The sequence below is a fragment of the Haliotis asinina genome, chromosome 3, assembly GCF_037392515.1.
Source record: "Haliotis asinina isolate JCU_RB_2024 chromosome 3, JCU_Hal_asi_v2, whole genome shotgun sequence".
NCBI lineage: Eukaryota > Metazoa > Mollusca > Gastropoda > Lepetellida > Haliotidae > Haliotis > Haliotis asinina.
Window position 1 is genome coordinate 7,144,442 of NC_090282.1, and position 26,611 is coordinate 7,171,052.

The 26,611-nt window shown below is 40.0% G+C and overlaps 1 protein-coding gene across 2 annotated transcripts; it reads left to right on the plus strand.

Moving 5' to 3' along the window:
- Positions 1–9,976: 9,976 nt before the first annotated feature.
- On the plus strand, positions 9,977–19,839 carry LOC137279179 (methylmalonyl-CoA epimerase, mitochondrial-like). Of its 2 annotated transcripts, none has more exons than XM_067811667.1 (6): positions 9,977–10,079; positions 10,468–10,512; positions 11,703–11,810; positions 13,369–13,428; positions 15,456–15,542; positions 19,387–19,839. In XM_067811667.1, the coding sequence occupies exons 1-6, from the start codon at positions 10,032–10,034 to the stop codon at positions 19,537–19,539; spliced, it is 501 nt and encodes a 166-aa protein (XP_067667768.1). In that variant the 5' UTR covers positions 9,977–10,031; the 3' UTR covers positions 19,540–19,839. The 2 variants fall into 2 exon arrangements, with proteins under 2 accessions (XP_067667768.1, XP_067667769.1); XM_067811668.1 differs by lacking the exon at positions 9,977–10,079 and adding an exon at positions 10,196–10,300.
- The last annotated feature ends 6,772 nt before the right edge of the window (positions 19,840–26,611 follow it).

Genomic DNA, 26,611 nt, shown 5'->3' on the forward strand with positions numbered 1-26,611 from the left:
CATAACAGAGCTGCAACTAGTTAGTGTACAGAATTAATGGGTGGTGTAAATTTGATTTGAAACCAGTGTAAAGAGTCCAAATAGTTGATTATCCTATGTCCTAGGCGATTCCCCATTGTAATTTATCTAGCAGATGTTGCACTGTTTTGTTTTGTTGAACAACTGGCTTGCCTTTGTATGTGGCAAGTGCCTCAGGGATGCACGATGCATGAATTTCACACTTAACCTATCCCTGCATATCGGTTTGGTTGTCAGCTAGCAATCGACGTTGTGTGATAACACAGCATGTAGACTTACTGCTACATAGCTGACGGTGTGTGATCACACGCCATGTTTACTTACTGCTACACACCGAACGGTGTGTGATCACACGCCATGTTTACTTACTGCTACATAGCGGACGGTGTGTGATCACACCATATGTTTACTTACTGCTACACAGCGGACGGTGTGTAATCACATGCCATGTTTACTTACTGCTACATAGCGGACGGTGTGTGATCACATGCCATGTTTACTTACTGCTACACAGCGAACGGTGTGTAATCACATGCCATGTTTACTTACCGCTACACACCGAACGGTGTGTGATCACACGCCATGTTTACTTACTGCTACACACCGAACCGTGTGTGATCACACGATATGTTTACTTACTGCTACACAGCGGACGGTGTGTGATCACACGCCATGTTTACTTACTGCTACATAGCTGTCGCTGTAAGATTCCACGCCATTTTACTTACTGCTACACAACCGAGGACCGGGGTATATAATGACTGTGAATTTTTTCCTTCAGCCTTCAGTGGGTACCGGGTAGTAGTGACATCGATGTCTTCAATAACACTCACCTCCGTGCAAAATCAAGGAAGTACAGTAATCAAACGCAATATTGATTCTACTTGCTATCAGTTTCCTCCATAAATATCAATTTTCTGTTCATCACCTCCAGATATTGATTCATGAAGGAACTACACACATCATTGAGTGTCGGGGTCGTGGCTGCATATATTACAAACATTAACTGAAATGGGGCATTGATTACTCAGGTCGGGACCAACTCAAAGACCTACTCTTCCTAGAATAGCTAGGTCTAAATCACAACTTGTCTACTTAGTCTGACCGTCCAGGTAGATTGAGTCTGTGGAAAAAGTCCACTAAACAAAGAGGCACGAACATATAGGCAACCGAAACCACGGGTAACAGAAATATGGTTATAGTTATAGCAGAATTACAGGTAAAGACACACGAGAGGAAATGTGGCAGCAAAATCATAGGTGAAACATAAACAGAAGTACATGGGGTAATACACATACACATAACAGAAACACGGGAAACATACATACTTAGTCATGGGAAACAGACATACAGGTAACAGGCTTGAAGGTAACAGACCCGACCACTCGCAACATGCATACAGGTAACAAAACACAGGAAACAGACATACACGTAACAGAAACATGGGAACCAGGCACACAAGTAACATAAACATGGATAACCAACATACAGGTAACAGAAACATGAATAACAGGCATAAAGGTGACGGACACACAGGTAACAGAAACATGGGAACCAGACATACAGGTAACAGACATAGAGGTAACTGAAACACGGGTAAAGGACATGCAGGTAACAGAAATACGGGTAACAGACACACGGATAACAGACATACAGGTAACAGAAATAAGGGTAACAGAAACACGGATAACAGACATATAGGCAACAGGAACATGAGTAAAGGACATACAGGTAACAGAGAGGTAACAGAAACATGTATAGCAGATATACATGTAACAGAAACGTGGGAACCTGACATACAGGTAATAGGGACGTGGATAAAAGAAACACAGATAACAGAAACACGTGTAACAGACATACAGGTATTACAAAAAAAGAAACCACACATACAGATAATAGAGACACGGGTAACAGGTAACAGAAACAGGCACGACAGACATACAGGTAACTCGAGAATGGGTAACAGACATACAGCAACACAGACATGGGTACCATACGTACAGGTAATGGAAACATGGGAACCAGACATACATGTAACAGAAACACTGGTAACAGACATGCAGGTAACAGAAACACTTTGAACAGACACACTGGTAACAGAGACACTAGTAATAGACATACGGGTAACAGAAACACGGGTAACACACATACAGGTAACGCAAACATGGGTAAAAGAAACACAGGTAACAGAAACATAGGAACCAGACATACAGTTAAAACAGACATGGGAACCGGGCATGCAGGTACCAGAAACACGGGTAACAGAGACAGGGGACCCAGACATACAGGTAACAGCAGCTTGAGAAACACCGGCAACAGACATACAGTTAACAGGCATACATACATACATACATACATACATACATACATACATACATACATACATACATACATACATACATACATACATACATACATACATACATACATACATACATACATATGTAAAACCACGGATTATGCATAATCCCTGAATTTTTTAGTGATTATGTACAATGTCTGATGAGTGATTATATATAATCATTAGAATATTCATGGATTATACATAATCACCGAAGAATAAATTAGAATCTGAGACCTATTGCCTGAAATCACTTCTTATGTAGTTTGAAGAATATTTTGGCACCCGTGGCGAGCCACCTCCTCGTGGTCGGTGCTGGGTAACGCCAAGAGCTCGCCGACACCCCCGTAGTGGACCCGAGGGTATATTTGGTCCACCAACCCGTTTACCGTGGGTTGCGTCCCGTGTCGGTGGAGGACGGTAGTCTGGTGGTTGAGGGCAGCAGGAGCCTGGAACCACGCTCCTATTGCTCAACACACCACTTCGGCCCTTACTTCACCTAGACGGGTGGTAGAATCGGCCCGATTCTGTCAATCGTCTGGTCACGCCAAGCCCTGTGCATGGTGACTGTATTTTGCACATTTTAACTATTATTGGGTATTGGCCGTTTCTATGTCATATATATATACACTATTTATTGATTGAACTGCCTTGAGTCCTATGCCAGAAGGAGGTGGCTCATGGGCCAATCTGGCAGGTTCAAATTGTCATCAAATACATGTAGGGTCTGAACCAACCTGACTTTTATTCTATTTGGCAATATCTGCTACCTGTGTCGATATTGCTTGAGTATAACCCTAGTGTTTGTCGTTGGTTTCCACTACAGCACTGTCCTCGTTGACACTCGATGGCGGGTGGGGAGCAGGGATGTCGAATGTTTACCTTCAACATGGCTTCCCCACAAATCACTGGTTCTCGGTACGCAACTAAAAGACGTCATATTGATATAGACACTATTTCGTCTTCTAATGATGAAAGTTCTGTTTTAAGTGCAGAGTCATGGCCACGATTTCTGGTTGTGGAAGGTGCTAATGGTCTCCCGCTTAAGATAAGCCCTTTTGTTGTCTCTAAGGCTGTGGAAGGAATATGTGGCACTGTGCAAAATATTACTCGTCTCCGTTCTGGCTCTTTGTTGATTGAATGTGCTAAAAGGCAGCAGTCTCTAAATTTGCTCAAAGCAAGCCATTTTGCTGATACTGAGATTGTTGTATCTGTCCACAAGGCATTAAATTCGTGTCGAGGCATTGTTCGAGATCGTTCAAAATGTTTGTCTGACATGTCAGAAGAGGGGATTGTGGCAGAACTCAAACTCAAGGGGTGACATCCGTGAAACGTTTCACTAGAAAAGTTAATGACAGGGTTATCCCTACTTCCACCTATCCGTTTACCTTTGCGCTTTCCAAACTACCCAAATCCATCAAAGCTGGATATCTTAACATCGGTGTGGATACATGTTTCCCAAATCCACTCCGTTGTTTTAAATGTCAACATTTTGGTCATGGGGCAAGTTCTTGTAACAACTCCCCAATTTGTTCCCGCTGCAGTGGAAATCACGAGAACACTGATTGTACAAATGCCATGAAATGTGCAAACTGCAGTGGTGAGCATATGTCTTACTCTAAGCAATGTCCAGTGTTTGAGAAAGAATCTAGGATTATTAAAATCAAATATTCAAACAACATTTCTTTCTCTGAGACCAAAAAATTAGTTGCCGACCAGACACAAAACGACAATTTAACAAAGCCATATTCTGTCGCAGTTTCTTCTTCTATCCAAAAAGTGGATAGTGTGTGCCAGACAGCCATTAGCTGGGTCACTGATCAGCAAACACTCCTCTACTCGCTCAGTGAAGTAACTTCAACAACTGACACGCAGACTGATGTACCATCTACCCCCCAGTCTCAAACAGTTGATCGTAGACCAGAATCTGTGCCTGAACCCCATACTGGGAAAAAAAACTGAACCAAACAAAACTGTCATTTCCAAAGCAGAAAGAAAACAACATAAAAGAAAAGAATCAAAAGTTCTTAAGCACCTTGACGTACCTATCACAATTCTGTCGAGGTTCGTAACAGCTTTGAACCTCTGGATATGGAAACCTCTCCATTACAGTGCAGAGGACATTCCCCTCATTCACGATCTCCTGTTAAACCACCATGACTTCCTCCACCTGTTTATTACAATGGAATGTTAGAGGACTTCGGAACAATTATAATGACCTCCAGCTATTAATCCAGGATTACAAACCATCAGCTTTTTGTTTAAAAGAAACCTTCCTCAAAACAACTGATACATTAAATTTAAGACAGTACGACTCGTAACATTACTTTTCACCTGCAGGTGACAAAGCAACCGGAGGTGCTTCTGTTCTGGTACGACAGGGGGTAATTCACAGTCCAGTTTCTCTGAACACCCCTCTCCAAGCTGTTGCAGTACGTTTGACTCTGAATATTGTTTTCACCTTGTGTTCTTTGTATATCCCACCGTCCTATTCTCTTCACCAGTCTGATCTTCAGGCACTTTATGACCAACTTCCCAAACCCTGTGTAATAATGGGTGATTTGAACGGTCATAACCCACTTTGGGGCGGTAATGACACTAATGCAAAAGGAAAATTACTTGAAGATTTTTTCTCAAATAACAATTTATGCCTTTTAACGATGGTACTAAAACCTATCTACACCCTGGAACTGGCTCGTATTCCTGCTTCGACCTATCAGCTGTTGATTCCAGTTTACTATATGAATTCGAATGGTCAGTTCATGATGACCTCTGTGGTAGCGATCATTCTCCTACTGTATTAAAGTCAAATACACCATCTGATGTTCCTCAATCTTCGAGATGGAATTTTGCTAAAGCAGACTGGGCTCGCTATGAAACTCTTTGTTCAGAAAAGCTAACACCAGATGTTTTCATTGATGTTCCCGACTCTATACAGCTCTTTTCCGATAGGCTTCACAAAATAGCTGATAAATGTATTCTGAAATCCTCTATTATTCCCCACATACGTAAACCTTGGTTTACTGCAGACTGCAAACAAGCTAGGAAGGCACGGAAGAAGGCTGAGCAATATTTCCGTCGTCATCCAATGGTCCATAATTTGAATAAATTTAAAATACTCAATGCAAAAGCCTGGCGTACTTTTAAGCAAAACAAGCGCCAATCGTCTCGAAGATAAATTCACGAACGCCAATGTCAAAGGTATGGAACATGATCCAGAAAATTAAAGGTAAGGGTAGCAAATCAAGCATACACCATCTCAAATGCGGAGATGAACTGCTGACGGATAAATCTGATATCGCAAATAACCTGGGTGAAACACTTGCGAAACATTCTTCCTCAGCTAACTATATTCTTCAATTTCAAACATACCAGAAACAGCAGGAAAAGACCATTCTCAATTTTCATTCAGATAATGGGGAAGATTATAACGAAATCATTTCTATTCATGAGCTTCATACTGCTCTTGAACAATCCCATAATACTGCTACAGGAACTGATGGTATACATTATCAGCTCCTACAACACTTACCAGAATCCTGTTTAGAGACACTATTGAATATTTTCGATGAAATTTGGACATCAGGTAAATTTCCTCCATCCTGGCGTGATGCCATAGTTATACCTATTCCCAAACCTGGACGTGACCATACCGAATCGTCAAATTATAGGCCCATTTCTTTGACTAGCTGTGTTTGCAAAACCATGGAACGCGTGGTCAATAACTGATTAACTTGGTACCTGGAATCTAATAATTTAATCACAAATATCCAATGTGGTTTTCGTAAAAATCGCAGTACCGTTGACCATTTAGTTCGACTGGAGTCATTTGTCAAGAATGCCTTTATCAGCAAGCAACATGCAGTGTCGATCTTGTTCGATTTAGAAAAGGCTTATGATACCACCTGGAAGCACGGCATCATAAAAGACTTACATGACTTTGGTTTACGGGGCCGTATGCCTCAGTTTATATTACAGTTTTCAACTGACAGGCAGTTTCAAGTCCGAGTGGATTCTACCCTATCTGATCATTACCAACAGGATCAGGGTGTCCCACAAGGCAGTATTGTGTCTGTAACTTTATTTAGTATCAAGATTAATAGTTTAGCTAAAGTTTTAAATGATTCAGTTGATGGTTCACTTTTTGTGGATGATTTTAATATTTCTTGTCGTGGGAAAAATATGCATACTATTGAACGGCAATTGCAACTGTGCTTAAACAAAATAAACAAATGGTGTCTTGAAAACGGCTTTAAATTTTCTAAACCAAAAACTAATTGTATACATTTCTGCCGCAAATATAAACCACACAAGGACCCAGAACTCTTCTTAAATGGCACTCCCATCAGAGTTGTTAAGGAGGCCAAGTTCTTAGGTCTGACTCACATTTAACTTTGTTGCGGTATATTAAATCCCTCAAAACTAAATGCCTGAGGGCACTCGACTTATTGAAGGTCGTGTCTAATTCAAAGTGGGGAGGTGATCAAGCTACCCTTCTACATCTATATAGATCACTTATCCGTTCGAAGCTTGATTATGGCTCAATTGTATATGGTGGAGCCTGCAAGAGCAACTTAAAATTATTAGATTCTGTCCATCATCAAGGTCTAAGACTTTGTCTTGGCTCCTTTCGTACTACACCTGTTGACAGCCTGTATGTCGAGGCTGATGAACCATCTCTTGAGCAGCGACGTATAAAATTAGCCTTACAGTATATAACAAAACTACACTCCAATAAGTCAAACCCTGCATATAGCTGTGTTTTCAATCTTCTCTATGAGGATTTATGCAATAAGAAATCTCTTGTTCCACCTCTTGGTTTAAGAATAAAACGACTTATCCTTGCTGCCGGTATTGATCTGGATACTATAGCTCCTTCCCACCTTCTTTCCTCTCATCCTTGGCAGTTGGTTAGGCCCCAAGTGGACCTAACATTGACCACATTTAAAACATCAGACACTAATGAACTACAATAAAAACAAGAATTTAATCAATTACATACTAAATATAAGGCATATAAATCCTTATTTACAGATGGGTCCAAGGACGGTGGCGCAGTTGCTTGTGCCACTGTCACTGGATCCAGAACAATATCTTCTAGATTGCCAGATAACAGCTCTATTTTTACTGCTGAAGCTAACGCCATCTTAATGGCTCTTAAGTATATTAAAAGACACTATAAACATAAACAGTTTATAATCTATTTAGATTCACTTTCTTGCCTTCAGGCTCTTCAAAATATTTGTTGCAAACATCCACTTTTAATTGAAATTATTGAATTGCATAATGATCTTGCTACTGGCCAATACGACATCGTCTTTTGTTGGTTACCCAGCCACGTAGGCATTTCCAGGAACACAATGGCTGATCTTGCTGCCAAGGCAGCTCTCAACAAATCTGTGACACCACTTCTTATTCCATACACTGATTATAAAGCCTCCATTAGATCTTATATCCATGATCTGATGCAGAAGAAGTGGGACACCCACGTGGGCATTAATAAATTACATGCAATAAAACCTTATATTGGTTATACCTATTTGGGTTCCCAGTCAAGGTTTGAAGAGGTCATCATGCGGCGATGTCGTATTGGCCATACGAGATATACACATGAATATTTATTGAAAGGTGAGGATCCTCCATTTTGTATCCCTTGTGATGAAATAATCACAGTCAAGCATGTCTTGCTTGACTGTGTCGAATATTATTCCATCACAAGGGTTAAATATTTCAAATCACCAACTATGAAAGATCTTTTAGTAACATAAGTTGTTGTTTAATTTTTGCATTTTTAAAAGAATTGGATTTGCTAACGGATTTGTAAATAGATAAATATTTTATGATTGGAAGTTTAAATTGATAACAAAGATTGTTAGTGGCTGTATCCTCGAGGGGGGTTAAAGTAGTGTAAAATTATTGTCCTCCTGAGAGGGTACTTAAGTCCACAAACATTCAAAGTAAATTCAAACTCTCTGCTATTTTAATCGTAATATATGTGTCCTTTTAAATGCATGGCTAGACATGCCTAAATTGCTAACAACTGAGGGGACGGTGTAAATCCAGCTAGGAACCATGCAGGTAGCTAAAGTAATGCAAGTCCCCATGGCCCCTAGTGTGGTGATCTACCTTCAGTTGTTGGCAATCTATAGTCCATTTTTATGGTGTATTGTCCTCTATAATGAAACTGTTTTATAACTACTTACTAGTCTTAGTTGGATATCTGTGATATATACTAGTGGTCTTACTGTTCTTCGTCAACAGGGTTTTAGTTTCTTATATTCTTTCATTCTACAATGTCATTCTTACTTGTTCCCGTCACGATATGGCTGCAATATTGCCGATGTGACGATAAAATTTAACTCACTCACTCACTTGAAGAATATTTTATTTTAAAAAGGTGTGGAATCAGTTAGTATCTAGCTTAGATCATCCATCTTATTGACAAAGCATCAATAGCCATGACAACTTTTCCAGACCAGCTAGCATTGAGTGTGCCACCAGTAATGTAGCTGTTCTAGATCCCTCAACAGAGGCAGTCAAGCCAAATCCAGACCCTGATGTTATACCTTGGAGATACGGCAGATCCACATCCACCTGTGGTTGCGGATATGCGAGCAGAAGCAGGTATGCAAGAACTAGGGTCCCGTTCCACAAAGCAATCATAACTCCAATTAGTTAACATAGACTTACGACCGTCCTAGCGCTACGATCGCTTGAGGCACGGAGGCCAGGCCCACCTGTTGTAGCAGCGCTTATAGACCCACGAGCTGCCTAGAACCTAGATCCTAGAGCAGTAGACTCTCACAGGTGCCGAACAAATAGTTGGAAGTGCTACAAGGCTGGTGTAAAGTGTAATACAAGGTGCCACTCTTCATTGTCGTGTCAGACTAAAAACTGAATTGATGTTTTCCAAACATATTCATCATAATTGCTTTGTGTACACCAAACATGTAAAAATCTTTTATGTTGAATAAAGAAACCATTATAGGAAAGTAACGTCCATATCCCACTTAATACAAAAATCTAGTTCCACATCTGTTTTGAAGAAATATGCCTCAAACTACACAATAAGTTATTTCAGGGAATATGTCTAAAATTCTAGTCTTTTTAAATGATTATGTGTGATCCCTGAAAATTTCAGTATAATCACTGAGTGAATCAGACATTATAAAGTACATAATCACTGAAGATTTCAGGGATTATACATAATCCTTGGTTTTACATATTCACTATAACGTATACGGTTAGGTAACAGAAATAGGTGGATGAAGGAGTACACATTATCTCCGAAACGTTGTGTTCTCATAATAAAGAAGTTGATGTCCATAAAAATCTTCATTCTTATGTATTTCACTTCTAACTGCCCTTCAAAGACTTAACATGTAGGTCTATGGAAATTACGTCAAATGTCCCAATAGAGCTGGCACATGCCTGTACATGCAGCAAGTTTGCATGTATCAATATGGATGGCTGAAAGTCGGGTGATAGAAGCATTCTGCAAACACGTGAAACAAAAACATTCATGTCAACAGACTAAAATAGAGAGGCAATATATCGCGTAAAGATTCGTAAAATCTCACTCTTCTTCTCAAAACGACTGTTGCGTGAAAGGGACGTAACTCTTCGATTCAGCTACTTCCATAACTGTGGTTTCGGGAACAGTTTTTTTAAGATGTCGTTCGTTGCAGCCAGAGGCCTGTCACTTCTTTCCAAATCGGTGGTGAGTGTTGTACCCACACGTCTCACTAGCAGATGTCTGATTCATTAATAGCTCTTTCCACCAAAGGCAGCATATGAATTTTTACGAAAGTGGAAACAACGAGCCAAGCTTGCCTTGTCGTCACGGCTTATGGTCAATGTGGAGTTGTGCAGTTGTCGGTCTGGTGCTGCCTTTGAGGTGTACTATGATGTGCGCAGAATGTGTCATTATCAATGATGATTGTAAGTATATCTGCGAGACATCATGATTGCTATCACACGCTTGAAACTGAAAAAGTTTCCAACGGAATTATACAGTATCAAATGTCCATTGAATCAACGTATGTTCATGTAAGTTCGTGATAATGGGAAGCAGCTGTTGCATACTTAAAGTTTACATTATATTTCAGGCGCAGTCTTGCAGCAGGTCACTGAAATCATCTCCACCTGTACAGGTATATTGTTGTGGAACGTTGATGTGTGCTGACAAAATTTCGTTTTTGTTGTGCAGCACATGCCCAAAGGAATATTGTGGTGCTGTGTAGTTTGTGTGCGTTCATTATGATACGTCTAGTACTAGTTCTGCTAGCATTATCTCCTGTAATGGGTAACCCACGATTAACTCCACTGTCACTTTCAAAATTACAACTGTGTTTGTAAAAAATTATAAATGGGCAGCAGGTAGGTCAACCACTGTGAAACATAGGTGTTAACCAATAACCAATAGCTGATGTTTTTGCTTCAGTGAGCATATTTTTGTCTTGTTTGTAAGTAAACGCACACATTCTGAAATAACGCATGCCTCATGCAGTGTCTTTAGTGTGCTTTGCATGTTGTCTTCTTTCTCACGCTACACAGATATTACTACATCTGAAAGAGTGATGTGCCAGACAGTACAGTTTTATACAGACAGTTACTTGATCACCAGCTATCCAGTGGGTTTCAGTGACAGGACTTATAGGATAAATATGCAAGTGGAATTAGTTGCTCACATTTAAGGGCATGTACTCGCTGAAATTTAGGTCAAGATAATATGAGAAATATTTATCAAAATTAGTTGATTTATCCAATAACAAACCGGTAAATCGATAGGCTATCTAGGATATGACCATCTGGCAGATGTGCTCACTCGGTCAGTCTAGTCAATCTAGTTTTTTATATACACTGGATTCTGTATCTCATCCTTGTGAAAAACACAGCATCATTCTCTTCAGCTTTCTCCTAACTAGTACCTAATTAGCCAGTTATTCTTTCAAGCGCTTTTGTTGTCAGCTTTGCTGTATGGAGCTGTATAGGTTATTGGGAGTGAGCGGAAGACATCGCACTTTAAATCTGTCAACGTCACTAAAGTACTGGTCAAGGAGAGACTTACATGATCAGATCACCTTTGAGCATTTTCCAGATGTTTTGTAAAATCATTTAATGTGACCAGCATTTATGTTACATTAAGAGGTAAAAACTAATGACACAATTAATGAATAATATTTCCTGTTCCAGAGATAGTTCAGTTCTCTGTGCATTTTCCAGACGTTATGTGACCAGCATTTACGTTACATTAAGTGATACAAACTATTGACACAATCAAAGAATAATATTTCCAGTTCCAGAGATAGTTCAGTTTTCTGTGACATGATTTAAATTACAGGCCTGGAAAATTGGCAAGGTGAGCCACATCGCCATAGCTGTACCTGATCTGGAGAAAGCCACCAGTCTATACCGAGATGTACTGGGAGCTAGAGTCAGTGACAAGCAGGTACATATCAGATGTAGAACTAGATGCATTGCAATATCTACTTTCCCAGCATTGGCTTTTTCAGTAAAAGTCCTGTTCATTTTTTTTGCTCTGGATCCTGCATAATACCTCTGTATAACAGCAGCCATGAAGTCGGAATGTCCTGTGAACACAAAATCAGTTTTGATATAGTTTGTTTTGGTGGACTGGTTAGCGCAATTAGGATACACACTTTATACCAATTATTTTCCTGATTATTGTTGGTTTGGGTGATAGTTAGCTTTACAAAGTTAGGTCTGTACAAGATTCTCATCAGTGATTGGCAAAATCTGGTTGGACAGGGTACAGACAAGTTGAGTGAAAATTGTTAAAGGCATGCCTTCTGCACATAATCATGCTTAAGTGCACATAAGTGCATTTATGCATCTAAATGGTCTTTCATATGATCTTTACATAAACGTGTCGTCCAAAACTGTTGTATGTCCATACTTTAGTGATTTTACAGACATCGGTTCTGTATTCACGTGATGAGCAGTGAGGGAATGGTTGTGCAAGTCTAATCTTATCATGCTAAAAGAGGCACTGGTACCGAAACAGTCAAAAAGACTCCTTGTAATGGAAATTGTTCCCTTGGTACTTTCTGTTATCAGCTAGCTTTGTGTTTTTCCTCATTTTTTAATTGTGTCCTTTTCAATAGAAAACAATGTCTGTATGTCTTAGGGATGAGAGAAAGCCTGAAAGGAGATTCGAATTGTGTAACTTCAGTATTTGATCACAGCAATGTTTTTATGTTTTGTTCATAGATCATTTGATATGGATAGCTGATGCCATATACTTAATCCTGAAAATGTTTCTTGTGAATTGCCTATTAAATATATAACATGCATGCTGCAATTCATGTAGTTTTACAGATTCAGCACTCATCATCATGCGTACCCAGGGACTTCTAGTGCAAACCATGTGACATACCATGCAGACCATATGTGTCTTATTGTTGATAATCTCTGACCTATCATGTATACCATGCATACCGAGAGACTCTTCATGCATACTGTGTGACCCACTGTTGTACAAGGTTTATAAAGAAAATTGTTAAATATTGTGGAGGGCACAGTAAATATGACCTTGGAGTCTCCTTGACATCAGTGATGCGTGCTGGTATGGTGAGTGGAATGAGAAACAGCAATGTCATGGTCCTGTGGTGCTTCAGCCTATCAGAATCTTATTGACTGCCTTATTGTGTGATGAGCATTCCCATTGTGTTTCCTCTCTCTTGAGTGACCAAACAAGGCAGTTTTATGTTCTCAATTTGTTCAACTGTTTCAATATGTGTGAGCACATTTGTCGTCTAACAGTTTGTACTGTTTTTTATGTTAACTGAAGAATGCATTATTAAAATTCTTTTCCACTCTTCAGTGTACATTAAATATCAGATTTATAATTATCAGTTTATGCCATTCTTCTGCCTTTCCAAATGCATTTAGAAATGGACAACGAAACACCAGGTTAAGATGATGAAATGTAGCTGTTGTACTGTTGATATCAGGAGCACTGATGTAACTATCTGTTTCTGCTACAGGCTCTGCCAGACCATGGCGTCAGCACAGTGTTTGTGGAACTTGGGGAGACCAAGATAGAGGTTTGTTAGTTTGAATTCAACCTTTAAGTCTTCTTACCTCACAGTTTGTCTGAGGCACAATATTGTGTATTTTATTTTTGACATCAGATTCAGTGACATCAGCACTAGCTCCATGAATATTCCACAGTAGGTTCCTAGCTGCGCATGCCAGCATGGGACTCTTGACGGGTGGGAGTTCAGACTTGGTAACCTGGTTGTACTGCAGCGTGAACATCTGGGTTAAGATTTAAGATTGACCTTCAGCAACCCATTCTTGTCTCTGCCATGTATTCTAGGCACATCAAGAAACTGTGCATACAAAAATCTAAAATCCAAACTTATCAAACCTGTGTAGACACATACAGATTTAAACTCAGAGATTAGTGACATGTATCCAACACACATGCACGAGCCACATTCTATGATGTCAGTGGTGTTGTCCTTGAGACGTGCAATACGTTGTTTGTACATGCATTCCGGGAAAGAGAAACAGAGCAAATGAATGCCACTCAATACTGTCACTTTGAAAAGCTCAACCTCTGCGATCGTTCAAACAATTAAACGGCTGTTGAAACGCATAGTATGCCAAGGCTACCGTCTGCACAATGTCATGAGGCCATTGGGATGGTCCATGGGGTAACATCTCATCGACCAGTGGAGGCACATTCCAGCTGCCACCGGAACACCATTTCTGCACTTTGAGACACTACCAGAACACAGATGACGTCATCAATTGGCCACATTGTCTATGTCCACATCTAACAACGCCAAGACAGGACAGATGGATAAGGGTGACCCATCTTCGCCACAGGTTTCAGACTGCAGTGATGACTGCCAAGACCATTCCAGGACTTTGCCGTATTCACCCAACACAGTTCAACAAGGTTTACGTCATCACAGGATCAGACGTCCCACCATATGACACAATGTCATCGACAAACTCGCCGAATGTGGTGCCAAAATAGTGTCTGCAGACCCTTGTTTTGGTATAGAAATGTTGTTTTTACAGATGAGTCCAGACTTAACATATTCCATAGTGATGTGTGTCAAGCTGCCTATAGACGTTATACATAGGCCTGTGTCTTGGAGAGGAATCGCTTTGGTGGTCGTGATGGTTCTGTGATGATTTGGGGCTGAATAAAAGCATGCCCAAGGACAAAGCATGTCAGGGCAACTTAACTGGTGTGGGCTACAGGGATCAGATTCTTCGACCTCTGTGTGGCAACATCATGGCCCAGGGTTAACATTCCAACAGGACAATGCCTGCCCTCATACGGCAAGGGTTGCTGTGGATTTCTTGCAACACCACAACATTGACTTACTGAGTTGGCCTGCAAATTCACCAGATCTCTGCCCGAGCATGTTTGGGCCGAGATGTATCGACATCTACACTGTCTTCCTCATCCACCAGGACCCATGACATCATTGTGCTTGAATTGAAATTCTCCCGACTTATGGTCTTATGTTCCCTCCAGTAAAACTTTATATGTACATTTGACTATTGTTATCATGCTTATCAACTGGGATAATATTTTGACAATGTACAGTTTCTTTTCGTGGCCAATGTAGATGTGGTTTAAGACTGGCCTTCAGCAATGTTTGTTTTAAGAGGCAACTCATAGGACTGAATGGTCAGGCTTCGATTGCATAGGTCAATGCTGTTGATCACTAGATTGTCTAGTCCAGACTCAATTATTTACAGGCTGCTGCTTGAATATTGCTGAGATTGTCCTACTGTAACAAGTAAGAAACAGGATTAGTTTTAGAGATATTTTAAGGTTGGCCTGGTCAAGGGGAGCTTCTGTCAGTGGTGCTTATTGTCCCTTTACATGTCATTGTCTATATTCATGTCACATGCTACATGATCTTGAGGGTCAGTGGGGTAGGGTTGTAGTTACAGTGGGCTCTCATCATAGAGTGAAGCCCTCTGTGAAGCCACTCTCCTGAATTTATCACATTGTCACTTGATGATGTAATCTTTTGTGGAAGGTGAGCCTCTTTACCTGTGACAGTCTGGTACTGATACTGCCTGTATGTCATGTTGTTAGTTGCTGCACCCATTGGGAGACAAGAACCCAATACAGAACTTCCTGGACAAGAACAAAGCTGGAGGGATGCACCATATCTGCATAGAGGTAACAGACAGCAGGGTTCTTACACATGTGGCCTTTGTTAGCCTGGTTTCCCCAAGTAGGCCCCTAAAGGACTTTAGTTAATGGTAAACGTTACATAAATTTGCCTTACCATTACGTCAGACCTTTAACCATCCTTCCCTGACTTCAACATTTGGATGCAACTCAAAGCACCTGGTGATTTGAACACCACAATTAGCAGTTACCTCCCCTCTTCTTATCCCCCTTGCATCTATTCGTTATAGCTTATCCAAACTTGGTACACATGTCAACCATGATCTGTAGATGTGCCTTTTGGGTCTAATTAGACCCAGATATGAATTTTATTTTTTCCTGTTTTCATGGAAACGTGACTTAAGCTGTGACTATGAGGATGTCATCTTGTCCAGAGCAGACTATTCTTGCTAGCTTTATCAAACTAGATACAGATGTCAAGCATAATCTCAAGATGTACCTTGTGGAGTTTAGTGTATTTGTGTATGTGGTGTATTTTTTTGCGGTTTCCATGGAAACGCGACTTAGGCTGTGGCTATGAGGATGTCATCTTGTCCCAGAAATTTATGTTAGTGCTTTTTTTCCCAGGGCAGATCATCAAAAACATTAATTACTGTAAATCATTAAATGGTGTTCAAGATTGGCTGCAAACTTTAATATGTGATTGGATTTACTTCAGATAAGACTTTCAGATGCAAGTAAGCTTTGAAACTGTCAAACTAAACTATGTTTTGAGAATTAGGCAAGTCGCAAAAATATTGTGACGTAAAAACGTCTGTTGGTTGCCACTCGCAAAAATATCATGACACTAAAATTTTTTGATTTACATTATTTCTTCTCCAAAATTGGCACATGGATAGGTCTTGTGGTGTACTGGTGCCTTTTGCTATTTTAATTCTAATAAAATATTTCTGTTGCAACAAGTTTGATTTGACTGAAATTGGTGGAAGGGCTCTTTTCTGGAGCAGATCTTTGAAACCATTGAATATTCATCACCAAACTTCACACACAAATAGTTCTTGTGGTGCACTGGTGGTCTGTAGTAGTTTTGGATTTCTGAATAAAACATATCACATAGTCACAGACTTGATTGACACATATCATTGTATCCCATTTCTGTAGACTGATGCTCATGCTGTTGATCACTGGAGTATCTGGTCCATATTCTGTTGTTTATAGCTCTGTATACTGCTGAGTATGGCATAAAACTAAACTCTCTCACTGCTATATACACACCAAAACATTTGACATGGTTGCAGCTGTGTGACACATTCATTAGGAGTATTTTGCCATTGTAAGGGATATTGATGACTTTTTCTTCTACTTAAGGTTGGCATGAAAATTGAAATATAACATTCAAAAGTTTGAAATAGAGATAAATCTTTAACCATTACTCAGTATTGTATAATTTCGTTGATATACAGAAAGGACAAGCGGTGGATATATTATTGACTAGGTTTTATATTTCCTCGACCCATTGAGCCAATAAAACTGAAATAAATGAAATCAACAGTAATGATCAGTAATGATAAAATGATGATACAAGTGAAGATTTAACTGTTTGGGCAACTTGTGGCAACATGTGAACATGGCTGAAACACAAGCTACCATATATTTAAAGAAGACCACTGATCATTTTCAACTGACATCTCTCTGGCAATCTTACCATGTAAAGTCTACAATATTCTGGAGAGCAAGCACATCGACCCTTCACCATCAGTGTCCTACATGGATCAATATATGCCATCTCCATAGAATTCTTATGCATCTGTACCATGACTGATCTACACAATATCGTTATTAATATATTTGTATTATGCTGAGGTCTGCACCTGCAGGATAATTTTCAGTTTATGTGGAAGAAAATCGTATTAAGCTGAGGCTGACATACTGTCATGTAACTACAAGTGATGTGTTCCCAGACAGCTCATCTGAGACCTTGCTGACATGTTGGATTCTCCAGTTAGAATTTGTCCCCAGCAATCTGCAGCTGATGTGACATTGCTCATTAAAACAATAGCTGGTTTGTCTGGACCATATTTAGCTATTAATAGGCCACTATTAAGTATATAGAAACCAGCTGAATTTAACATTCTGGTGATTTCAACTATTGCATTGCTCACTCTATACTGGCCAAATGTGTACGCAATAGGAACATAGAAGCAGTTTTTGCAATAAGGCGGATGCCGAGTCATTGTTGTGAGAATTGACAGGCAATATATAAATAGGAACTGTGTCATCACAACACTACCATGCAGTGCAGCGTGAATGGTATGGCTCATCATTGAAACCCATTCAGAGAGGGCAACATTTTCACCTGTATGGTGTCATCAACACTATTTTTGTCAGAAACATTTGATATTTTTGTGTGAAATCATGACTTCTTACAATCCTCTCTCTTGCTACTGTCGAACCCATTTGACAGGAGAGCAGCATAGTGAGATCCATAAATAAAACTTATAATTATTCAATTGTCATTTGAATTATGTACTGGATGCATTAATTCTTAGCTTTCTAAATTAGTAAATTTTTAACTTACCCTACAATAGGGCTTATCCATATTACCTCAAGCATCACTTAGAAGAGATCAGATGCCATTCTACTGAATGCATGCGCGGATAGTGAGATCGCGTCACTTCCGTTCCTATACACTCGTCGATACATGAGGTAGCCATTCGGTAGAAAGGCGTATCAACGACTGTCTGATCTCTTCTAAGTGATGCTTGAGGTAATATACATAAGCCCTATGGTAAGGTAAGTATTTAAATATATAAAATATTTACATTTTAATAATTTTCAACTGGTTTATATACCTTAAAATGACACGCTCACGAATTCAAAATGTGTTCACCAAATTACTCAGCACACAACTACAATTAACAGCCATTGTCAACTTCAGGCACATCATGTCAAGTGGTAACCAGTCTAATAGTTTCGTCATAAAGAAACAATTTTTGTATGATTTGATAAATATTTTTCTGTTCTTTGGTGAAAAGAAAATACTGAAGTTTCCCATTTTCTAAAATTAAAATTAAAAATTCAAACTTTCATTTTAATTAGTTTTATAACTACAAGCAAAAACAAAAACAATCTCATTGTTACATCACCGACAGGATGATGTTTTGTCTGGAAACACCTGGGATTTTTAATTTATGTACTTGTTGACGTGTAGTTGTATGACTTTTGACCAACACAGTTGTAAAAATCATGTGAGCTACAGAACCATTTTACAATTGGGATGCTTCATGCTTGTGTCAAACAATTGCCCTGTGTTTTTGCATCTTACCTGTTCCACTAAGAGTCATATACATTTTAAGGTATTTCAATATTTTTGTCATCATTTACAAAGTGGCGAAAGATTGATTTTTTTATAGCATGATAGTTATCTGCCAGGGAGACTGATGACAGAATAAAATAGGTAAATGAACAGTCAAATTTGGTGTTTGTCTTGATTGCAAGTTAAAAATATTTCAGAAAAAAGTAATAGGACAAGGTTATATTTTTGCTGAAATTTGATTGTTCCTTGATCTCTGCCTGTTGTATATCATTCAATAAGACTATATCTGAGGTCACTTCCAAACCCTCAGGTTTGTGTATGTGATTTTCAATATGCTCACCGGCTGTGTTTTAATGTATTCAGAAGCTCATCTGAACAGCTCTTGTAAGAACTCCTAGTGACTTGTGTTGTAGGTACAAGCTTATACATCATTGTTTCATGACTGAAAGAAACAAATGAACTCACATTCAAGGGATATTCTTTCCAAGATGTAAGTCAAGAATAAGAATACAGTGAGTAGTTTTAACCAATTATTGGCACCCTTTTAGAATTTACTTTTTGTATTGACATTTTCAGGTTGACAATATTAAAGAAGCAATGAAGGACTTGAGGTCAAGAAATATTCGCTGTTTGACAGAAGATGCTAAAATTGGAGCTCATGGAAAACCAGTCGTATTTCTACACCCAAAAGACTGTAATGGAGTTCTTTTGGAACTGGAGGAAGCATAGCCAAGATGGCTATGGAAGGGCCCAAGAAGTAGTGGTCGTTTATGCGCCTGAGATTAGGGATGAGATTGGTGGGTGGACGGGGTTCAGGATGTGAGGGGAATAGGGTTTTCTGGGAGGATGTTGGAGGAAAGCTGATTGGGAGATTGCGGTGTGTTGAGGGAGGATAGAGAGGGTAATAGTTGGGTGTGGATGTGGTAGAACTGAAAGCATTGATATCAGTATTAGTAAGTTCTATATGTGAGCCCTTTTAAAACACTGTGATAAGTGGATAAGTGTTGAAAATATATGCATGTACATGTGCGGTTTGTTTTTGTTCTCTGTACAGTAAGATACGTTGTATCCTCATTGGAGACTGTCCATGACTTCATAGCAATCAGCTTCAACCCGTATTGTCACACATACTTGTGAAGGTGTTATTCAAGTGATTGATGCCTAAATCTTCTTCATGTTTACTTCATGTATACTATTGGGTTCCCACGATGGTTTCCATATTCTCCCAGCAACAAATGATTCTTGAAAGAGGAGACACAATGAAGAGGATGGCTGACACGGTTTCTTTGCTTGTCAATTTTGCCCATCATCATGGCGATCAATCACGTGTTGTCTGTCCTCAAAATAGAAATGCGGTTATGAGCAGACAGTTACACCTTTAAACAACATCAAAAGAAAAGTATAACTTATGATTTAGCAGAATCAGGTTGCTTACCTGGACTGATTTGCTTGGATCCTTTGTACCATACTTCATGTATTATGATTTGAATCATCCGTTTGTCTGGTCCTGTCTTCCGTTGCAAGAAACGATATAAGCACCACGATTGTGGGAGGCTTATGTCATAGCATAGAATTTACAATCATCTAAGCTCAAGTCCAATTTCATGGATCAGGATGTGGACTAGATTGTGTAGGACAGCTTTTATGTGGCAGGAATGTTGTCAACTACGACGTTGGAGATCATTCATTCCGTGTCATTGGTGTCATCTTGCTTCGACACCAAGGTATCCAGTAAACACGCCCATTGTCTGCATCTACATTCGACAATAACATGACATTTTGAAGCTGTAACCTCAAGTACAATTAAGCTAGAACATTGCAAGAACATTCAGTAATACAGTTGCAAGGCTTTCCCAACATGAACATCTAAAGCGAAACCCAACAATAAGACAGCAAGTATCTGACATTAATAACATGGCAAACACATTCCAGCGTTAAGATGACTACTTTAGGATTGCCAGCAAAAAGAGAGCAAGCATATTCCAGTCAGAAAATAATTTAACGTGGCTGCCATAATCGAGCACATGGGCTGCAAGTACTCTGTGTCAGTGAGATGGCGGTGAATATAATGCAGAAACCACATTCAAAAAATAAGACGGCAAACACTTTCCACTACGACCACACGTCCATATTGCAGAAAGACAAGCATACTTCAACGGCGAATTTATTGGAGAAGTAACATGGAAATGAGATTTTAATATTACGACGAGAAGGTCGGTAAACAGATTAAATCAATAATGTGGCAACCATGATCTAGGGAATAAGTCCGGATTTACTTTCCATGTTTTCCTGCTGGAATATTCTGAAAGCCATATGCTACTGGCTATATGCTATACATCATTCCCAACGGATGGCAAGGACAAGTGATGGCAACTTGAAGGGAGTTCATCCATTTGGTTCTGGGTTGGGGTGTCAACAGTTTGGGACATTGTAAACTATATGTACTTCTCACCTTGTACATAGGTGTGTGTGTGTGCGCGTGCGTGCGTTCATGCGTGTATGGGGTAGGGGTGGTGGGAGAACTCTCCTGAAGAATCACCATCACCTCCTACCCACAAATTGTGAGCGGTCCCATTTTGATTTTGATTAACACCTTTCAGCAAACATACTGTATACATGTTAAGTCATTAACAAGGTTTGTTCTATAAGGCCCCAAACGTTTTTCAACAATTCAACTGACACATTCAAGTGACCATTCAATCTAACATAAAGTCAACAAGTGCATTCTAACGACATTACAGATATAAGACTGTAACTATGTAACAGCAACACGCCGGCAAGCACATACCAGCAATATGACGGTAAGCACATGCCAGCAATAGGACATTAACCACATACCGGCAATAGGACGTTAAGCACATACCAGCAATGTGACTTTAAGCACATTCCAGTATTATGACCTGAAGCACATGCCAGCAATATCACGTGAAGCACATACCAGCATTAGGACCTGAAGCACATACCGTCAATAGGACGTCAACCATTTCATGACTTGGACGGTGAACTCAGTCGACCAATGACAGCGAACATATTCTAGCAATCATGGTGCAAGATTATTATTTAGACGTCAAAAACCAGAAATAAAGCGGTGAGACCCTCCCAGTAAAAAGACAACAGAAATAAAGGGATGAGCACCTTCTAGTACTAAGACAGCAATAGAAATGAGATGGTGGACACCTTCTAGTAAGAACAGAAACAGAAATAAAGCGGTGAGCACCTTCCAGTAATAAGACAACAGAAATAAGGTGGCGAGCACTTAGTAATAAGACGTAAACAGAAATAAGGTGGCGAGCACCTTCTAGTACTAAGACAGCAATAGAAATGAGATGGTGGACACCTTCTAGTAAGAACAGAAACAGAAATAAAGCGGTGAGCACCTTCCAGTAATAAGACAACAGAAATAAGGTGGCGAGCACCTAGTAATAAGACGTAAACAGAAATAAGGTGGCGAGCACCTTCCACTTATAAGACAGCTTCAGAAATACTGCGATGAATACCAAGTAATAAGACAACAACAGAAATACGGTGGGGGCACCTGCCCCTTTGAGAAATTCAACTGAAGCAAGTGCATAGATTTCTGAGGTGTCAATTAAATAAATGGCAAGTGGGGATGTTATGACGGTGATTTAATACGATTCATCATATGTTGTCTTGGATCTTATGTACCTGATTCTTTTACAAGAAGTGAGCGAAAGGTGGCGTACGTGTCACGTTAAAACATCTCTCTTCCTCTTTCGAAAACGTTTAATGTGCATTTCAAAGTCTTAAGTAGGGAAATCTTTTTCAAGATTGTTCAAAGTGTGTAAATATTGCATATTATTGGACATTTGTGTGGAGCCACTTCAGTTAAGAAGACCGAAAGCTCTTTTTTGAAGGGAGCTAACTCGTGCCTCCCTCGCGAACTGGGCTTCCGTTGTAGTGTGTCTATTCGGATAGTGTACATCATGACGTTAACAAATACCCTGTCTTAGTTTCCATATGTTAATATAAGTGGTACAAACATAGTAGTGATGAAATCATACTACTTCTTTAAAGAATGTGAATAACGGGACAGGCAAGTGTTTGCTCTTACGACCAATTCTGCTTGTGTGAAACGTCTGGTGTGTTTGGTGGAGTTCTGCTTGTGTGAAACTTCTGGTGTGTTTGGTGGAGTTCTGCTTGTGTGAAACTTCTGGTGTGTTTGGTGGAGTTCTGCTTGTGCGAAACGTCTGGTGTGTTTGGTGGAGTTCTGCTTGTTTGAAACTGCTGGTGTGTTTGGTGGAGTTCTGCTTGTGCGAAACGTCTGGTGTGTTTGGTAGAGTTCTGCTTGTGTGAAACTTCTGGTGTGTTTGGTGGAGTTCTGCTTGTGCATAAGAGGTGGTGGTCATTTATTATATGGCATGACTGGCGATGGAATTAAGGGCTGGGCGTGTGGTGTGGTGGGGAAAAATGATGAGGGTAGGGAGTGGACGTGTGGGGTGTTTGGTGTTGACCACTTGGGGGAAGTGAAGCAAAATATAATCGTCCTAAGACCATTCTTAGCCATGTGTCATGTAATGGCTTTGATTACAGGGTGACATTTAGGTCTGTCATACTATAAATCCCATTCTATTAGTGTAAGACGTTTGGGTCTATCTTATCACGCTAGGAATGTGGCCTGTCTTTTAATGAAGGACAGCCGAGTCTGTTTTACAGCTATGTGGAAGGGGTGCTGGACGATTCTGTTTCTTAAATATAGCCAGATTTAATTCACTACTGCATATTTTGTGTGCTCAGTAAGGGACCGATTCTTTTGGCATAAGACATTTAGGTATGTTCCACCACTGTAAGTCAAGTGTGTTCCGTAAGGGACCTGTTTTGTTAGTGTGAGTCATTTAGGTCTGCTCCTTTACTGTAAATCAGGTGTGTTCAGTAAGGGACCTGTTCTGTTAGTATAAGTCATTTGGGTCGGAACTATAACAGGTGTATAACAGGTGTATAACAGGTGTGATCTGTTACTGTGAGTGGGACCTATTCTTTTAGTGTAAGATATTCTCATTTATGTGACGACATTAAGGCCTGCTCTACCAAGTCAGGTTAGCTGGATGAAGGACACAGTCTGTTATTGTAAGCCATTCAGGCCTGTTCCACCTGGCAGTGTGTTGGGTATGATACCCATCCTGTTGGTCACTTGTATTATAGGGGGTTAACCCTGCTACTACATGTCAGTCCCCATCTGCAGTAATTGTCAGCAGATTGATTGTAATTAGCAGGTGAGTCGGTCAGTCTCTTCATATCAATATAACATATATCACAGTGCGTCCAGTATATTCAAGTTAAGTGTTCCACAGATGTGTCTTGTATATCCCCACTGTAATGTGAGAAAGTAAACCTGTATATCCTTATTTTGGTGGAGAGAGAAAACCTGTATATCACCACTGTCTAGAAGAGGGAAACCTGCATATCATCAATGAGGTGAAGAGGGACAATCTGTATATCACCACTGTCTTGAAGAGAGAGAAAAAACTGTATGTCATCAGTGAAGTGAAGAGGGAAACTCCGTACCGCCACTCTGTGGTGAAGAGGGGAAAATCTGTATATTAATACTGTGGTGGAAAATGTATGTGGACACTGTGTACACGCGTGATCGAGATGTATTTACCTGTGTGATTGTGAGACTCCCAGTTCAGCACTGTGATGGAGAGCTAACACCTGTATACCGCCACCTAATGCTGCACAGAGTTGCTCTTAACACGGAATGGATAGTAGTGTTCAGTATTCAGGGACATGCAACTAAATGTTCAGATGAATTTGAAGTGATGTGATCATCACCTAGACGGGGACACGTTATAAAATCCACATATAATCAACTCATGTCGTGACAGAGTTTTTTTCTTAGCATAAATGTTCACTCACCATTAGATTTTCAATTCAATACACACACTATCTATGGTTTTGATTACACCTCTACTGCATACACCAACAACGTCGACGTTCAAATTATCCTTTTGTTCAAATAGAACTTTGCAGGAATATTTTATAATCGCATTCATCCCTTACAAATACTATACATTCAGAAAACCTGTTTATATTCCCCCGTATGGTACACTGACAATACCTATAATTCCACTAACTGCTACAAAGAGGCAGCTTTATTCATAGAGTGTAAGCTACAATTACCTACGTATCCCCACTGTGTAATAAACACAGACCCAGGGGTACAACTGCGTGCAGTTCAGAGGATGATGGCAGCTGTCAAGATACATTAGTGTTGTCGATAGAGATGTCTCGCACGGTTCGATGAATGAGACGGAGCTGTCCCCATCTCTCCCATGTGTTCAGCCATCGTGATTCAGCCTGGCGGGGAGCTACAACCTCCGCCCAATACAAACCCAGCCATCCGTCACCCGTCCAATGGTTCTCTCCAGAGTTCACACCCGGTGACTCAGGCGGCTCGTTTGTTCAAGTTTATATGTATCAGTTTGCGACGAATGCATTTGAGTCCCATGACGTTAAACATACTCCTATTAGCGAACCATGACTACATTCATTGAAATTAAATGTTGTGCCCTCCGGATGCACTTTATACATTAATTGGTGTAGTACATGATTATGAAATGCCAGATCTGAATGGAAGATGTAATTACTGATGACAGTAAACGTATACTTAAAGAAGAGCACAGCAACAAAGCCAAGTGGTTCTAATGCATGGTTATATTCCTTCTGCACTGAATCGTATTGGGTTAATGACGATGGATAGATGACTTCAATCAGTTGAATCTTTGATGTTTTTCACTGACGTATGTTCAACAACCGATGTTTCATACAATGCAAGGACAATGATCCCGTGGTTGTTTCCAGGTATATCCGGCCCCGGCATTTTGGGATGCTACTACACTGTACACACCAGTTTTTGTTTTAGTTTGGGCAATTAAACAATGTATAAGAAAGATTAGCAATTGTATCGCTCGGAATGAATGGCTCGCAAGTTCTGAATCATACATTACATGACTGAGATGGTGAGACAGCGCTCAGCCAAAGGTCATCTGTAATGAAGGTTATCGACATTGTATGTCCTCCATGTGCGAGGATGCAGTCAGGTGCATCACGTTCTTGTCAGGTGTGAAGCTTCGTTAGTATGAAAGTCCCTGGTTCCCTCCTTGATTTGTAATTTGTGAAAAAGACATTCCTTAATGTAACACACATATAGAGCCAATGCACATTAACTATGACATTCTCCGTCTACTTGAGTGCTCCTCTCACAAGACAAACACACATCCATTCAAGGAAAGTGTGAAAGTTATTTTCATAATACCCATCAAAACTATTAAACGTGCAGTGTATTCAGGGGCCGATCCTAATATATTGGCAGACGCTGTACCTTGACTTGACCCCAGCTTTGAAGCGATGGTCTCGTGTGGCTGATCACAGCAGCTACAAGTAGAGTGATCGCCAGTCATCAAAGTAGGTGTTGTGGGTGTGTGGAGATGTCGGCAGTTGACTTCTTCTTACTCTAAGGGACAATATGACTCAAGCTTGGGAACATGTAAGGAGGGAACGTTGTTCCCCCGCCCTTTTACATGTTGCTTTCACGTAGCATAGCACCGGTCTGCGGTCGTTTGTTACTGGGACAGAATAATCGAAGCCATTTTTGCCTATAAAATATAAGACATTCTTTTAAAACAGAAAGCTGCTGTACATTCAGCGTAAGAGGTCTCAGGAACAATGACACTCATTGGCAAGGCCCATTATATGGTTTCATTTGTAATTACTTTCTCAGATCAAGGGTAGAAATGACAAAGGTTTCCAGTGTTCCCGTCAGCACAATCAGACAGGAAGGCAG

Coding starts and splice junctions, on each gene's coding strand:
- LOC137279179 (XM_067811667.1), top strand. CDS start 10,032: ATGTCGTTCGTTGCAGCCAGAGGCCTGTCACTTCTTTCCAAATCGGTG. Junction 10,513..11,702: donor AATCATCTCCACCTGTACAG/GTATATTGTTGT, acceptor TTTAAATTACAG/GCCTGGAAAATTGGCAAGGT. Junction 15,543..19,386: donor TGCACCATATCTGCATAGAG/GTAACAGACAGC, acceptor TGACATTTTCAG/GTTGACAATATTAAAGAAGC.